General features: G+C 31.9%; 1 protein-coding gene across 1 annotated transcript; it reads left to right on the top strand.

Annotated features, from left to right (window-relative positions):
- Positions 1-15,707: 15,707 nt before the first annotated feature.
- LOC123221393 lies at positions 15,708-18,030 on the top strand. The gene is made up of 2 exons (XM_044644248.1): positions 15,708-17,576; positions 17,669-18,030. Exons 1-2 carry the CDS (start codon positions 15,708-15,710, stop codon positions 17,867-17,869), a joined length of 2,070 nt encoding a protein of 689 aa, XP_044500183.1. The 3' UTR covers positions 17,870-18,030.
- Positions 18,031-18,250: the final 220 nt, after the last annotated feature.

Here is an 18,250-nt window from a genome sequence, read left to right as displayed (position 1 = left end):
CTATGACAAGTTTATTCCTCTCAAAGCAAGCTCAAGCCACCCGAGTCCATAAAGTTATGTTCAAAAAATGAGGATGTTTAAGGTCTTTCTATATTAAAAGTTAGTGGGAGTACTGTAATTTGTTGACTCAATGACAGTTCTTTTATTATTAAGTTGACAATTTTATTTTGATCATAATCATTATTATATGAATATAAATAAATATTATATATGTGTGTGTGTGTGTGTGTGTGTGTGTGTTTGTGGTCATAGTGTAACATATGTCTCAATATTACAATTCTTCTTAAGTATGACAATTGTAAATGCATATTTTTTTATATCTCAAATAAGGTTGAAACATACAAACTTTATTAGAAGTCATTATAGCTTTATTCAAAATTGTATGATTTCACCTGTTTTTTTTTTTTGAAACATAAAGGTTAAAGAAAAATCATAAAAGAGACTAAAAGGTAATAGTATTTTTTAAATTACTTTTGGATGCTAAACCTATCACACTCTTAGATTAGAGATTTATATGATATGGTTGTTGGTGATTATGATCGTGGACTTCTTATGTAGATTATAGATATATGGTTGCTTTGGTTTGTCATTGGTAGTTATATTGACCTAATTGTTGGACAAAGTGTTATCGACAAACTTTGATATTTTTTTTAATTTAATAAAACTTGGGTAAATGTATAGTCCAATGAATTAAAGTAACTACAACATAAAGAAAACAAATAGTAACAAAATTTTCACAATAACTATAACAACAACACAACAGTATGCAACCAACTAAACTAACAACACCACAACAATACATAGCCATCTAAACCAATACTAGTCAACCTTATCCAAAAAAAAAAAACTCACGGTACATATAACAGCATAACAAGACAACCCAACAACTAGTTATCATTACTAACCCTAAGTAAAATCCTATACACAATTGTTCCTTATCAATCAGCCATAACAACCTGAGACCGGTCACCAATGTTATTTAAAATAGCTAATAAGTACCATTCAAATAGTCCTAACGTAAGGACTATATTAAATCATACTACACCAACTAATGCACAAGGCATGTTGGTGATATCAATTCTAAGGCTCCATGCACTACTATTCATTACAGGATTTGTTCTAAAAACACTTTGGTTATCATCTATATAAAATACTTTAATGAGCTAGTCTAATGATGATAAACACCCATGTATTAGATTACACTATCAACAAACAATCTTGACATGTGAAATTTGTCATACCTCATGGTAGAGTCATGCAATGTAATGATTGTTTTACTATAATATGTATGCCCTTGATCATAATAATAATGAGGATACAAACATTTCTAGTTAGATCACCTGATATGCTATGGGGTCCTCATGATCAAGACATTTTTGATGATTTTGTCATAGTTCTATCATTATACACATATTTATCTTAACATATATAATAAAGATATGCATAAATATATTTAAAAAAATCCCACTCTATTAATATAAATACAATACACCATAAAACATACAAATATAATGAGTGGCTCTAAATCACTTACTCTTTTTTCAATGATTTTTCTTCCTCTTTGGCTCTTTTCTAACAATTCTTCTTCTTTTCCCTCTATGATGACCCTTCTTCTTCTCTAATAAAATTTCAACTACTTCTTTGATGAAATTACTGCCAATCAAGTCATGAGCTTAATCTTGAGCTTACTATTCTAGATTTGAGCCATGTTAGAGTCAGCCTTCATTTTATGTATTCATAATGTAATCAAGTTTTTTTATTAGTGCATATAAACTATTCATGAGAATCCTATGATCGATAGTCATTTCAGAAATAGTCCTAATATTATCCTAACTAAGGCACAGGTAATAGAGTTAAGATTATCATAGTGTTGAATAACTCTATCAAAAGGTGGCAACAAACCTCACATATCAAAGTTGTTTGTCAATGGCTTGATGCAACACATGGGTACACCTTGTGTAGATGTGTCCACTAAAATGACCACTAAACAGATTCCATATGGATGGTTACCCTAGTGTTATGGAATATATCCTCTAATAAAAGGTGGTTAATGTCATCCTTCGATTTAAGATTATCGAATAATCTTGTCAAATGATAGTTATGGTTTGATAGTAGCCTAACATAATCCTAAAGAAAAGGTTGTTAGAATCACAATGATTGGTTATATTGAGAAATGTACGAAGGTTATGATGGGTCAATAGAGAATTCATCAATCTCTGCTACAAGAACAAATATCTTTGATAGGCCTATTAACGAATATCAACAACCATTGAAATGTGGCTATAGTAGAAATGAGTCATAAATCAATCTAATATTGTCTTTAAGGGTGAGTAAAATAATCGAACTGGAATTGAAACCACAAGTACCTAGGTTTCAATTCTAGTTCCTATTTGAAACCAAAAAATAAGGTAGGTTCTAGGTAGTAATATGGTGGAACTGCCAAGTTTCGAGTCCAAGAAAAGTTCCTACAAATCGAAAATTGGAAGTGACCCAACATAGATAAAAATAGTGTTGGGTTGGGTGCTCCACCCAACATATATAAATGCAAGGGGTTTTTTTCTTCTTTATTTTCTGCCTCACCTTTCCCATATAAGTCAATCTTCATTCTCCTGCATTACTCAACACATTGATTTTCCTTTTGCCCAAATTATAATTAGCCTACTGAGTTCATTGATTCTTCTTCAAATCTCAAAGGTAGTATGTTATATATTAGGAGTTTGTTTGATTCTTCTTCATCGATTCTTTTTTTTTTTTTTTGTCATATTAGGGATCTTCGAAAATAGTTGATTTTTTGGATTATTCTATTTTTTAAAATTGAATTTCCCTAGAAAAAGAATTTCAGAATGAAAATTTTCAAGATTTTCCCACTTGATGTATGTTCTTTTTCTTCTGTTTTTCTCGGCATGCGAGGGGGAAAATGAGGGAAAGTGTCCATGTGTAAACTTTTTTACTTTGATTCTATTTTTTGTTAAAAAAGTAAAATGAAAAATGAAAGAATACTTTTCATTCTATTATAAATAAAAGATTACAATTTGAATTTTTCATTTGCTTGAGTCCACCATTTTGATTCTTTATATACTTTTTTAGGACTTTTTAAAAACACATTGAAGACTGCTTAGATGGTCTGATCATTTTGACATGCAGTTAAGTTTCCTTCTTTCCTCGGTTGTCGTAGTGCTCTCAATCATTGTGTAATGGATCTCCAAGAACAAGAAAGCATAAATGATTTAGAGTAATAGCCAAGGAAGGAAAGAGACATTACAAAAGAGAAAAAAAAAAACATAAACTTAATATTAGTAGCAATTGATAAGAAAGAAATATAAGTGAGGTGTCCAATATAAGATGACATGTTACAATTTTATTTTCTTGTTTTATAAGGTTCAAACCCTCTGTACCTCTACATATTATATTATTTGTTGAATCAGTTTTAAATTGCTTCAGACATGATGATCTTGTAGTGAGAAACCTGTAAAATGGTTTGTTTAAGGGAAAATAAGTTCAAATATTGTTGTAAGTTTATCTTTATTCATGCTTGATGGCTCATTATATTAACTATTTTCTTAACCAAACAAAGATTTGAGTTGTTTAACTCTTTTTAATTGTGATGCCAGGAGAGTTAAAGCATCTAATATTGCAATATCATACAGAAAAGCAACACTTAGACATCCTTCCACATCTGTGCAATTTGTTGCTTTTAATTTTAAAAAAAGAGGTTCTGGGTAGGAACTGAAACCTACCCTGATCTTGCAAGGTTGATTCCTATCCGGAGCTGACCTTCTAGGTTCCAGGTTCTGGTTCTTATTTTTAGGAACCAGCCAATTCGAGTCCTAGTTCTAGTTCTGGTTCCTCCAATTTTTACAAGATACTTGGATCCACTCACCCCTAATTTCTTGTTATTGATACACACATTAGTCAATTTATATCAAGGATTCCATAAGGTGGAAAAAGATATTGTATGATAAAATGATTGAATTATATTATAATTGTATGACTAATAGGTAAAAGCCAATTGGTAATACGTCATCGATTGAGTAGGTCATGATGTTTTACTAGAGGTCAATTTTAATTTTTATACAAATGGCTATCAAATTGTAAATTTGACACAAATCCATTGACTACCAATATAGCAAAGAATCTATGGGTCATACATAATAGGGGTACATCAAACTTTTAGAGAGGTTTGTTTGGTATAAATTGGGCCAAGTATCCATATTATAAATTTGGAGTCTCATAAAATTATTACATTCAAAGTACAATTATTTATGCTTAAAGGACCAAAAGGAAATACCCTAGAAAATGAACAGGCTATAATAGAATTATGAGAAGTTAAATTTATCCAAAATGTATAAAGATGGGTTGAAATTGGATAAGTGTCACATTATATGAATGGTCATGTATGGTGCATGAATAGGAGTTTGTTATTTTGGGTTGCCTTTATCCAATATATAATATCCATATATATGTCTCAGGGCTAATTAGTTTTTTCATATGCATTCATGAAAATATATGTGTGTGGCATAAATAAGGAATAAATTTAAGTGTTTAAGATGAAAATTTAAGTTGATAAACAATTATGCATAAAGAGTATACACCCATTCATCTGATACTATGTCAACTAAGTGGATAACATACACAAATATCAACTATGAAGTTTTGGAGTTCATAACAAGAAAGATCATATGATAATACAAACAAAACCACGATACCAAGATAACATTATTATATTTAAAATATAAAATAAGACAATGAGATAGGAAACTTTATATTTTTCGCATATTAAAAATGTTGTTTATAACTATAAAAAAGTGGTTTTAGGATGTGGTTCGATTTAAAAACCATTCAAACAACCCATATCATAAATTAAACTACAAATTTTGAATAGTTTGATCTGGTTTTACATTTGAAACAATTTTTTGCACACCACTAGAAGGAGAACAATTATTCCTATATTATATAATTGACATACTCTATAAGAAATAATCATTGACATAGGCTTTCAAGTAGTGAGTCCAACTATGTTAAAAACTTATTTGTCTTTATTTTTCACTTACATAATTTTAGGTCAAACAATATTATTTGTATACACTTTTGAGTATATATAGGATGTGTTATTATGTGATTGAATATTACTTTATTGTTAATTTAAAATTAACCGATATTATAATGTTTAAGGATAAAATAACATCTAATCACATAATGTCATATATTTGTGTATCTAATTATTTTATTGTATGATGTACTCATAATTATCTACTTATCACACCAAATTTTCCTTCTATACCCATTCAACCATATCTTATCTTTGCACTTGGCTCAGCCTCCGGTATATTTGGTTGATATACGAAAATCCACATCAACAATAGCAAATGTTATGAATTAGTAAATCGAGTTCAAAAGATACTAAAAAACGTATATATCTCTAGCCTAGAACAAAATCTTCTATCAACATTATAATTAAATTATAATTTTTTAAGAATATAAAGAAGAAAAGGATCAAATAATCACAATAATTCACACAATAATAGTACATAGTTTTATAATTCAAACGATGGTGTTCATTGCAAAGGCCATTCTTTCTACTTGTTTCTGCAACTGTATCAAAATTCTTACATTAAAGTTGTTTGCTGTGTAACACGAGGTCTCCTTCCATGCTTATTTTCCTCGCTGAAAATCAACAGACACGAGGCATCATCTATTTCTTTTCCTTCTAATTGATTTAAGCATCAAATCTTAGTCAAAATCATTTAAAGCTTCGAATCTTACTCAAAATCAATCAAAGCATATATCTCTTTACTTGATTTGTTTCAAAGCAACCACTGTACCTGCTTTTGTCTCAAATAAACTAAGCATCGAATTTCACCGTACAATGATTATTAGAATATTTTATCAACTGTGAATTGAGATTTTTCCTTTTTTTTTTTTTTTACTGTAACACTAATACAAAGCATCATAATCCAAAAATAAATGACACAATGAAGTTAGTCCTTGAACACATGAAGATCTCGTCAAGACATAAATCGGTTGGACTCTCTCTCTCTCTCTCTCTATATATATATATATATATGTATATTCTTGCTTGGAAATAAACTACCTATCATCTTTTCTTTTCATTCAAATCAAGTAAGCATCTTACTTTAAAAGCAAAAGCTGCCAGCAAGTATTCTTGTTTTGTAATGTCCCAAATCTTTGGAGCATCTTGTAGAAGTCACAAATGTTAGGGATACCAATCGCTTTTGTCCAATAAAAGCTCTAATGATGCTGCTTATATCACATAAAATATCTTACTATATACTCTTCATAAAATGAATTAGACTATAATGTTGTATGGTTAACTTCAACCCTTTGAAGTAACTTTAAAAAGAATGACTAGTTACAGAAACAACTACCCCCACTTTGACCTATAGATAAGCATCCCTCATCTAGGAAAGTAATCTATCAGTTTGCATTTCTTTCCCTGTCACTCTTACACAATGGAAGACAATAAATTCCTACCTTATCAAGATTGGACCATTATCTTATCTCAATACACAATGAATTAGTAAGTTGATTTTTTAATTTGAATTTGAAATGTAGTTGATGAAAGCGGATAAAAGGAGAGGAGGAAAAAATGGGGGAAAGGAGAAAGATAAATAGCAAATCAAATATACAACTTTCCATAGCTAACATCCAACATGTAGAATTAGATCACCATCATACTAAGACAAACGAGGAGTCTTTCATAGAAATCAATCTATCCCCCTTAGGTGTTACATCCCAGTTCAATAATTTGACCTATTATCAAAATATTGTCTGAGTTTGACACAAAATTCCGCGTAGTTTTTTTTCTGAGCTTTACAACCCTAGACATTTTTGACAATTTAAAAGTTCATTGACTATTTAACCACTCTTAAGATGTCGAAACATACCCAACATTAATTTTTCCATGGTTTTATGATATAAGATTTTTTCTCAAAATGTTACATTCACCTCCCTTATAGGACTCAACGTCCTCATTGAGATATTTTTCACCATCATTCAAAAGGATACACAAAGTACCTTTGATATTATTTCTAATATCCTAGTCCAATAGTCCGACATACTATGAAAATATTGTCTACTTTAGACACATAATCTATCACAATTTTCCTTTTAGGCTTAGCAACCTAAACAACATCTTGATAGTTTAGGAGTTCATATTATATTTAATCGGTCTTGGGATAGCTATACATACCAATATCTCTACTGTTTTTTGTTGATGTGAGATTTCTCTAAGGATGTTACATCTTTTCTTGATACTTTGTTGAACACTTTCTTAGAGTTATTAGTGACATAACCATTGATGTAGTCTCCTAACAATAGGTTAAACCACGTTAAAAATTTTGTGTTCTATTTTCTGTGCATTTCATTTATCTATCACTATGTGGATATTAGGACTTATTAATGTTCAAATGACTTATTCCTACCTAAGCTATAGTGAAATCGCCAAGAGACTCCTACTAACTTTTGAAAACCCAAATACCCACTCATCTGTTAGTTTTCGCTATTACAATCAAGGGTAAAATCATCATTTAAAAATTTTTATTTAAACAAAAAAAAAAGTTATTTCTTTTTCCCCCTTAGTTTTAAAAACTAACCATTTCCCCTAAGTCAAACTTTAAAACATTACATTTACACCACCAAAAACTTTATTCCATCTTTCCAACAACCTTTCTTCTTAGCGTTTATATCCAATCGCATCTCCCCTCCCTCCATGATGGTTTTTGGTCACGAAAATCATCAAAAATCTAATCGAAATGATTGAATTTTCTTGGATACATCTATGCAAAAATCATACAAATCCATGTGATGATATATGTGTCAGCAATGCATATATCAATTGGACAACACCCATGTCTATGCAACACCATCTGACAAATTTGTGTGTCGCTGATGCACACAGATCCATGCTCAAAAACGTGGTCATTTTGATTAGATTTTTGTTGGTTTTCATATTCAAAAACCACTACAGAGGGAGGAGAGATGTTGTCGAAAAGGAACACTTGAAAGAACAATCACCAAAAAAATGGAATAGAGTTTTTGGGGTGTAAATGTAATGTTTCAAAGTTTGAGGGGCAGTTGGTCATTCTAAATATAAAACCCTAAAAATATATGTAGTGGGGTTGAAACATTAATTTTTTAAAATTAAGTTAGAAGAAAAATAATTAGGTTTTAAAACTAAGGGGGAAAAAAGAAATTAATTTTTATTTGTTTAAATAAACTATAAGAAAAATGATTAGTTTTTAAAATTAAGGAGTTAAAAAGAAATCATTTTTTTCTTTGTTTAAATAAAAATCTCTATATGATGAGTTTACCCTAACAGTCTCTATCAAAACTAATGGATGGATAGATATTTGGGTTTTCAAAAGTTAGTGAGAGTCACTTTAAGTTTTCACTATACCTTGGGTGGGAATAAGTCTTTTGGTCTTTATTAATCAAAATTCGCTGCCACGACCATAGTTTATCTTGTCCAAGGCTCTAAATATCATATATTAGTTGGTGAAAAGAAATTTAATCAATAATCTAGCATGAAGAGGGCTACTACCAAACATGCTACTAGATCGTCAATCAATGACAAATTGCTCCCTTAAAGTCCTCTAAAAGGTGAACAAATTCCTTGATGTGCTAATCTTAGGCATAATATCCTTTCTAGAACTATTCTTGGACATATACTAAGGAAGGCCTTAAACAATCATAACCTCATACATATACTAATATAGCCTCCAAACGATTCATCCTATAAAAAGGTCAAAACTTAACCTATAGATATCTCTTGAGGTTTGGAGTTTAACATGCCAAAAACAGGAAACATACGCTATAGAAATGTTTAGTTGCAACATGCTTCTAATTTTTTAGAGTGAAGAGGTCTTTCAATCTAGAGTAGTATGTTTTCTTTCTTCACACGCCATTTCCCAACATGAGCCTACTCACATCATGATGTTAATTCAAAATGTACAACTCACACCACAAGCTCACAACTCACAATGATAATTATGATGTGTAGTCCTAAAAAAACTATATAAAATCAAATACAACACCCTCATGGCAAGATTAAGGGACTAAACTCTTTAAATGGTAAGTCGTATTAAAGAACCCCAACTTCTTAAGTTATATAAATCATTTTACCAATACAAGAAAGGCTCCCTCAAGTAAGGGATCTCGAATCCTATCTAGGGCATATAACGTTCTAAAAAATCAATAAATTGGTTAAAGGAACCTAAAAGGGAGTGAATAGGTTCTTTGAAAATTTAATCCACAAATTATAACTCAAACAACCAATAATAAATGCAAACACAAATTAAAATATTAGAGATAAGAAAAGCTTAGTATTTAGAATGGTTAAGAGCTTTCTCTTGAAAGTCTCTTATGTCCACTTCTCTAGGCAAACTATTTTAGAGTTCCACTATCATTTAAACAAATTTTTTACACTTAGTTTGTTCGGGATTGTGACCAATACATTAGTTGATATGGGATTTCGCCTACAAATATTCAAATACAAGAGTTTTGTGTTTGAATGTCTCTTAAAGGTTGATTATACAATATAAGTGCAAGGAGTTCTCTTAATGATTTGGGTAAGGCTTAGTGAGTGAAAGAAAATAACCTAGAGCTTTGAAGAAATTAGCTTGAGAATATAGCAACATGTTATATAACCATTCTTCACTTCAAATGACCTTAATTTATAAGCATGAATGGTTGGAAAATGCAATAGTTCTGTTAGGTTTGAAAAACTAGTCATTGACTTTCGAAAATGACCTTTTACTCTTGAAACTACAAAGGAATTGACAGTACCATTTGTTGGAATGATCAATATCACCATTTTTTATTAAAGGTCAACCTGGGTTAGAACTCCCAATAGTCAACGTTTAAATGTTTGTGTCACTAAAGAAGGTTTGTATGCTTTTAATTAATAGGTCTTCATTTCTTTAAACTTTAAATTTTCAAAATCACATAAGCATGAACGAGAAAAGTGACTAGAAGAGGAGCAAGCTTCATACTAGTTGAATTTTACATTAGGAATGGGTGGTATGCTCCTGTGAATGATCAGTTAAATGTTTGACTTTAATTTTCTTAACTTTTGACTTTGACCATGTTAACTTCATATGAGCAAGCATGGTACTGAATATATTTCTTCATTCTTGGCTTGGAAATGGTATCAAATAAGCGATACTCCAATTGGAATGATTGTTTTTAAAGAATTGAAATTTCTCAAAAATTCTAGAAGTGTGAATGTGCAAACGAACGATTGATGAATGAGTCAATTTTTACTTGTATTGATCATGTGTTCTTAACTACCAATCGTTCCTATGTCTATTCCTATATTTTTCATACTTTGTTCAACTTGTAATGTTCTTATGTTTTTCTTATCATCAAAACACCTATGGGTCAAACACATTCTAATCTTGTCACCTCTTGTTAAAAGCTTTCCCAATAGAGATAACAAGGTACCTTCAAGCAACAAGTCTTATAGTCTTATCTAGTATGTGACATGCATAGACATATAATTATTCATCAAGGAAAATATTGGGTAACAGGAATGATATCTTTCTCTTTGTTAAGAAATACTATCTACTCAATATCATATGCATTGATACCCTAATCAATTGAGTGGGCTCCTAAGCTTACCAAACTCATGGTTAGAGTGGCAATGATATCTCTCTTTTTGTTGAGAGACACTATCTACTCAATACCTCTATTGATACCTTAATAAACTAACTAGGCAACCAAGCTTACCAAACTTATGATTATAGTAGTAACTTATAAATACCATTTTTGACATAAAAACGTCATCTCTTTTTTTAGATTACCTTGTTTAAACCTTTACCCAAAATACATAATTGCCTTTAACATGTGAAACAGCCTCAACTTTATGATCCCAAAGACCAAACTCTTGTCAAACTAGAATGAATCAATGTTCAACTACAATAATCTAGGTGATTTGTGTTGTCAAAGTCAAAGTACAAAATGGCAATAGTTGGATAGGACTTCTCAACATAGAGAGCAACTCTCTAGTTATAAAATAACATCTGTTTCATGTATTGCATGTTAGTAGTATAACTAGCTTCAACAAGTGAGATGAAATCAGTTATCAAACTTGTAAATTAGACCTACATGACCACTTTAATGTCTATCAAGCCTCTCTAAAGAAGGTGGCCAAATGTATCCTTAAGAATCAATTTTATCACTTTAGATTATAGCTTGCATCAATACAAGTTCTATCCTTTAATGTGTAATGCATATCTCACATATATGTAGTATCAACTAAACAAGGTGCACTCTATGACTAGATGAACAAGGCACCAATATTTGATGGTCAAGAGATACACAACATTTTTTTAATGTCATCTTTTGGCATGTTATTGGTATAACTATGTATAGATGTCAAAGATTGATATTCAGTATAACAAAAACTAATAACTTTAGAGCTACCAACCTTTGACATTCAAAATATATTTCACATCTAGTGAGTTACATCAATATACATTGTACAAAGTATAATTGGCTCTAAGGACAATCCAACCTACATGTATTGAGCAATAATCACATAAAGTAAGGATGGCGTAAACTTACGATGTCTAAAGATAACTCATCCCAACAAAATTCCATCTATCATGTGTAAAACATGCTAATAGATGAAACACATGTTAACAAAGGGAGTATTAATTTACATAATCAATCTAGTGTTTCAGCCCTAACCATCATACAGATTAGAAACTCATGTTAAAAGGATGAATAATAAAAACAAGTGAGTAGAAGCTTAAAATTTGTTTTGAGACCTATAATAGTGATTAACTTCCAATAGTGACTCCCACAAGCCTAAGGCATATAGCTTTACAAGCATACTACCTATAAAAGCAAGATCATTATAAGCCTTATCATTACCTTAGTGACCACAAACTCCTATTAAATGATGTCACAAATCTTATGGCCATATGCACAACATCACACATCAAGAAGATTTTTATTCCAAAAATTGTTGATTCTATATGTAATGCATTGCAACAACATGCCTAATTATGACTAAAGGTCATTATAACCTACCCAAGCACATTGTGTGGGCTAAAGTTTTCCCAAACACTAGAATTCTATTATTTATCTTTAAAGTGTCTATTCTTTCTTGTTCTTGTCTGTTGACTGCTAAAAGATTTTGTAACATCTCTAGTTTAATAACCCCACTTACTGTTAAAATATTATCCAATTTAGACACACAATCCAACATGGTTTTGCTTTTAGGCTTTACAACCCAAAATTACATTTTGACAGCTTAAGGAGCTCACAAGTTATTTAGCCAGTTTAATTTTTTCATCCCCAAGTGATGTGGGATGTATAAATAGACCTAGCATCTCTCTCATATTTTGTCAATGTGGGATTTACCTAAGAGTGCCATATACATCCCCCCTACAAGACATAGCATCCTTACTAAGGTTTGTCTCACCGTCAATCAAAAGGACACACAGAATGACTCTAATACCATTTTAACATCTCTAGTCTAATAGTTCAATCCATTATCAAGATATTATCCACTTTAGACACACAGTTTATCACGGTTTTGCTTCTGAGTTTTATAACTCAAAACATATATTAACACTTTAAGGAGCTTATAGGCTATTTAATTAGTTCAATTTTCTCATCCCCAACTGATATGGGATGTATAAACAAACCTAATGTCTTTCTCATGCTTTATTGATATGGGATTTGTCGAAGGGTGTCATAATATTCTAATATTTTTAGTCCAATAGTCTGACCCACTATCAAGATATTACCCACTTTGGACACACAGTTAAGCTTGGTTTTGCTTATAGGCTTTACAATCTAAAATGTGTTTTGATGGCATAAGGAGCTCATAGGCTATTTAACTAGTTCAATATTCTCATTCTCAAGTGATGTGAAATGTACATATAAACCCAATATCTAATATGTGCTTTTTTAATGTGGAATTTGCCTAAAGGTGTTATAATTATCCCCTCTTGTAGGACTTAACATCCTTGCTGAAGTTTATCCCAACATCACTCAAAAAGATACACAAAGTGACTTTGGTACATTTGCAATATCTCTAATCCAATAACCTAGTCCACTGTTAAGATATTATCCATTTTGGATACATAGTTCATCATGGTTTTGTTTTTGGGCTTTACAACCTAAAAGCATTTTGACAATTTAAAGGACTCACAAACTATTTAACTAATCAAATCTTCTCATCCCCAAACGATGTCGGATGTACAAACAGACCTAGTATCTCTCGTGTTTTATCAATATAGGATTTATCTAAGGGTGTCATATTCACGCCCCTTTAAATGTTAAAAGATTCACACCATGATTATTTAGTATGCATGGCAATAATAAATGGAGTCCAATAAAAGTACATAGAATCATAAGTTTATTAATTGTGGCACATTACAATTACATGTATTAAACATATATACAAGTAACAGAAAGAGGCTTCAAGCATTATAATTGAAGTGATAAAGGAAATTTTCTATATCATAATTAATAGTTTCAACCCTAACAAATCTTAGCCTAAAAGTCAATACAACATGGATTTGTTTAGTCTTTAGGCTTTCTTCTTTTGAAAAGACCAACTCGATGTCTTCGACGTCAACTAACATATAGAAATGGCTTTTGTCACAATCTTCTTCACATAACTCTCTCCCATGAAAGTAATATCTTGTTTACGAAATCATAGCAAAGTTGTAAGGGATAGATCAAGTTTCTTAGCTTTGATTTTTCTGCCCAATCTCACCTATTACCTCAACTATAATCACCCTAGCCTTATGGTTCTACTCCATAGCAACCAACACTGTTCTTTGGTTGACTCAATGCTCTTTTTCTCTCCTCTTAGAAAGGTAAGACACCTCCCTGAGAGATAGAAAAAGCATATTAAAAAACTAAAACTACAAATGACTAGTTCATCAGGACATTCAAAAAATAAGCAATAAAGCAATTTTTGGGTTTCAGTCACTTACATTAACACTACAACCAGCAAAGATCTCAACCTTCAAAAATACAATAAGCCTTTATAGATTTGTTCAGAGTCTTCTCTGAGTGATTGCATCTCGTCCATTTGGCCCTTGAAACAAGGTCATGACCAACTCTAACCCCTAATTCAACCTTTTGAGCTCTAAAGGAGAAAGGAAAACTTAGAAAAAACATGACCTCCCTATAAAAATATAAACTCGAATCAGGCTACTCATTGCATCCATATTAGGAAAACTATTAAGAAAACACAACACAACATGTATCTTTTTAGTCTTTCATCTTGTTTCTTCCAGAAAGACCACCTCAACGTCTATTGATATATGGAAATGGCTTTCTGTTAGAGCTTTTTTGGCATAAATCTATCCCACACAAGCAATATCTTGGTTAGGGAACCAAAGCAAAGTTGTAAGGGGTAGATTAATCATCCTAACTTTAATTTTTCTTCTCAATCTCACTTACTGCCTCAACTATGATCACCCCTAGCCTTGTGGTTAAACCTATGCCAACCAACTCCGCTCTTCGATTAGCTCGATACTCATATTCTCTCCTCTTAGATAGTTAAGAAAACTCCTCGAGAGGTAGATAAGGCATATTGAAAAACTACAAATACAAACGACTAGTCAGTCGGGATGTTCATAACATAAGCAATAAAGCAATTATAGGGGTACAATTGCTTACATTAACACTACAACCAGCAAAGATCTCAAGCTTCATAAATATAATAAGCAATTATAGGGATTCTTTTCAATTAATTGACTTAGGTATTGGGCTAAAAAGTATGATTTATACATTCAATGGTGGAAAATTGTTTTAAGGCTAAACCTTTGGTGTAAAATTATAAATCACTCCATCGTGAAATAGGATGGACACATAAAGTTATATAATCATTCATAGCTTTGGCTGTTTTTCATAGATATATAACTACTAAATTGTGTAATAACAAGAGGCACAAATAGCTGTAGTTCAGAAGCAATATCAGCATACTAGCACCAAGTATGTACTTACTTAATTCTTTGTTTTCATGATAATGAATTCGTTTGTTTTTTTCACTAAAACTTGTATAATTTGTTCTTGGTTTAGAGCTAATTTCTTATTGCAGTTTGTGGAATCAAATCAAAGCAGCAGGTTGGATATTGTACCAATATTTTCCAAATTTTCTTAATATGAATAACTGCTGATGATGGCATTTCTTATGAATAGAATGAATATTAGTTATTTGTAAATAATTTATACTTATTAAGTTACACTCTTTTTCTTACTAGCTGATTTTGTTTTAATATGGCATTCTTCTAGTACGAGAAGCTTAGGCGGATTTTTTCTGTTTAGTAGACTTACCCATTAGACTTCTTGATTTAATTTATTTTTAAAAGGAAAGAAATGAACTTCAGTAACTGGAAACTCCTCTGCAAAATTTTTATATGAAGATTTGTATATCATTAAATTCAACAGGCAATGTTATTGCTGTTGGATTTTTTATTCTTAATTTAATGTATTGCGCTCTAGTTTAATGGAAAATTTAGACTTCTAATTACTGTTTCCAGCTCTCTTAATTCTTTATGTAAATGGCATTTAAATTAATCAAAAGCTAACACTCACTTGACTTTGAATTTTTTATTTTTAATTCGGTTGCGTAAATCTTCATAATTCCAACTATTTCTAACTGTGACTGTTTAAATTATATGGCTGTTAGCAGTTTGTTGTATTGTTGGAACACATAAATGAAGATACTTTCTCCAGCTTTGAAGAGAATTTGGAAAAAATGGGATATACGAGTTTCTGTTATGCTTAGCCTCATCCTTCAAATTGTACTCATCATTCTGGGTAATCGCAGAAAGTATAATCACAAGGGCTGGCTGAAATTTGTATTATGGTGTGTCTACTTGTCTGCAGACTCCATAGCAACTGCTTCCCTTGGTGTCATCTCAAATAACCTTTCGGATTTATTTGAAGATAATGCTGGATACGTCATCGATGCCAACGTTGAGTTAAGTGCATTTTGGGCACCATTTCTTCTCCTCCATTTGGGTGGCCCTGACACCATCACTTCTTATGCTCTTGAAGACAATGAGCTTTGGCTCAGGCACTTCCTTGGACTAATTGTCCAAACAGGAGTCGCTATTTATGTGCTCTCCATGGCTTGGACAGGCTCTTATCTTACATTTCTCTACATCCTAATGTTGATTGCAGGGCTAATTAAGTATGGAGAACGCACTTCGTCACTTTGGAAAGCTAGCAGTGAGAATCTTAGAAAGAAATTTAAACACAAAAATAATGAAGATCAGGTGGCTCGACGATTTCTTAAGCAGCATGGAAGTAAGAATGAAGAAGGGTACTTTGTGGGAACAGACATGATTACAGCATTCGATTTTCCAGTGGATCTCTCTCGGCTTTGTGGCAGCAACATTAACAATAATTCTGTTTCTGATGAAGATCGATTAGTTATCGCAGACTCACTGGGGAAAGTAACTATGAGTCTTTTCTTAGATACAATTCTTACCTCCACAATCAAACAGACCACTCAGTATCTTTTCAATAACATGTCTTTTGAAAATGCTTTCAAAATCATTGAAATGGAAACTGCATTTACGTTTGACTTGCTTTACACCAAGGCACCTCTACTTTATTCTCCTCGGGGATTGTTCCTTCACTTTGTCACTTTCTTTCTTACCCTTCTTGTGCTGTTGCTCTTCACTTTTCTTGGTCAAAAACATGAATATTCAAAAGTTGATCTTTTCGTAACATTTGGTTTGTTAATTGGAGCTCTTGTTATAGAGATATATGCAGCAATAGTACTTCTCTCATCAGACCGTGCCATTGTTTGGTCTTGGAAGCACAACAAAGTTTCCACCTGGCATATTCCTTCTTTCTTTCTTCCTTCTAAGGGTCCCAGATGGTCTAACAAAATGGCTCAGTACAGTCTGCTTAACTTCTTCTTGAAAGAAAAAACCCATTGGTTTCTCAACTTCTTAAAGAGACTGCACTGCCTCGGTATCTTAAAGTACCTCAACAAGGATAAATGGCTAGAAGAAAATTTGCATGTAACTTATGAGGAAGTTCCAAAAGAGTCTAAGAAGTCGATCTTTGAGAGTATAAAGGACAAAGCTGCAAAACGGACACGTGGCACCAAAAATCCAATATCCGATGACCCTGCAGCAATTAAAGAAGCTGCACCAACCGGCACTACCCAAGTTGAAGAACCTACAAGCAGTAGATATTCTGAAGGAATTCCGGATTTTGGAGAAGATCTTTCCAAGCGCATTCTATTTTGGCATTTTATTACAGAACTTTCATACGATGTTGTTGATAGTGACCATATTAAAGACCCCCAAGAGTGTGATAGAATGAATAAAATTTCTAGATATATGATGTATCTCTTAGTCAGTCATCCTTCTCTGTTATCGGTCGGAATTACAACAGTTAGCTTTGAAGATGAGGCTAATACATTGGCGGATACTTTCCAAAAGTTTCGATCCCAAGGGATTCCCGCGACCTGCAAACATTTGGCTGATCATGGATTTGACGACAATAAGACGGGAGTTTTAGTGGATGCACATTCCTTTATGAAGAAAATGACCGAAGCAGATAAGGTAATATTTCTTATTTATTTTAATTTATTTTGGAAGTCATTAGCAACTAATTATAAAATATTGTTATGTGTCACACGATCTAATTAATCAAGAAATGGGAGGAAATCGGTCGCAATTGGCTGGAATTGCTGGCGTATGCAGCATCCAAGTGCAAAGGAAGCCTTCATGCTCAAAATCTGAGATTTGGTGGAGAGTTACTTACTCATGTATGGCTTCTCATGGCACATTTTGGCTTAACGGAGCATTTTCGGACTTCAGAGAAACCTCTTATAGCAAGGGTGATCTCACAATAGGGGGATACGTAAAAGGATTTCAACAGGCTCTTGCTTGTCTGTGTGAACGTTTTCTTTATTTCTAGCTAAATTAAGGGGAATAATGGCCATATTAATGGGAAATATTGTTTATTCTGCTTATCGGTTGTTTAGTCATTAAAGTAATCATGTTTGATTCCCAAGTGTGTTGCTGCATTAGATATAGGTGCAGGCCTTTTTTTTCTTTTTATCAATTCTCAGTAATCTCTATTTTATTACTCATCTAAGAACAAATTTTGATGTGGGCCTTTACATAAAAGGAGTTTTCATGAAAAAATATAAGGCAAAAGATAATATGTAAGCAGATCTCCAACTAATTTAGAATGTATTGATATTATTTCTTTTTTTTAATTTTTGGTTTAA

Source organism: Mangifera indica, chromosome 7 (genome assembly GCF_011075055.1).
Source record: "Mangifera indica cultivar Alphonso chromosome 7, CATAS_Mindica_2.1, whole genome shotgun sequence".
Lineage (NCBI taxonomy): Eukaryota > Viridiplantae > Streptophyta > Magnoliopsida > Sapindales > Anacardiaceae > Mangifera > Mangifera indica.
This window is presented reverse-complemented; position numbering and strand designations above follow the sequence as displayed.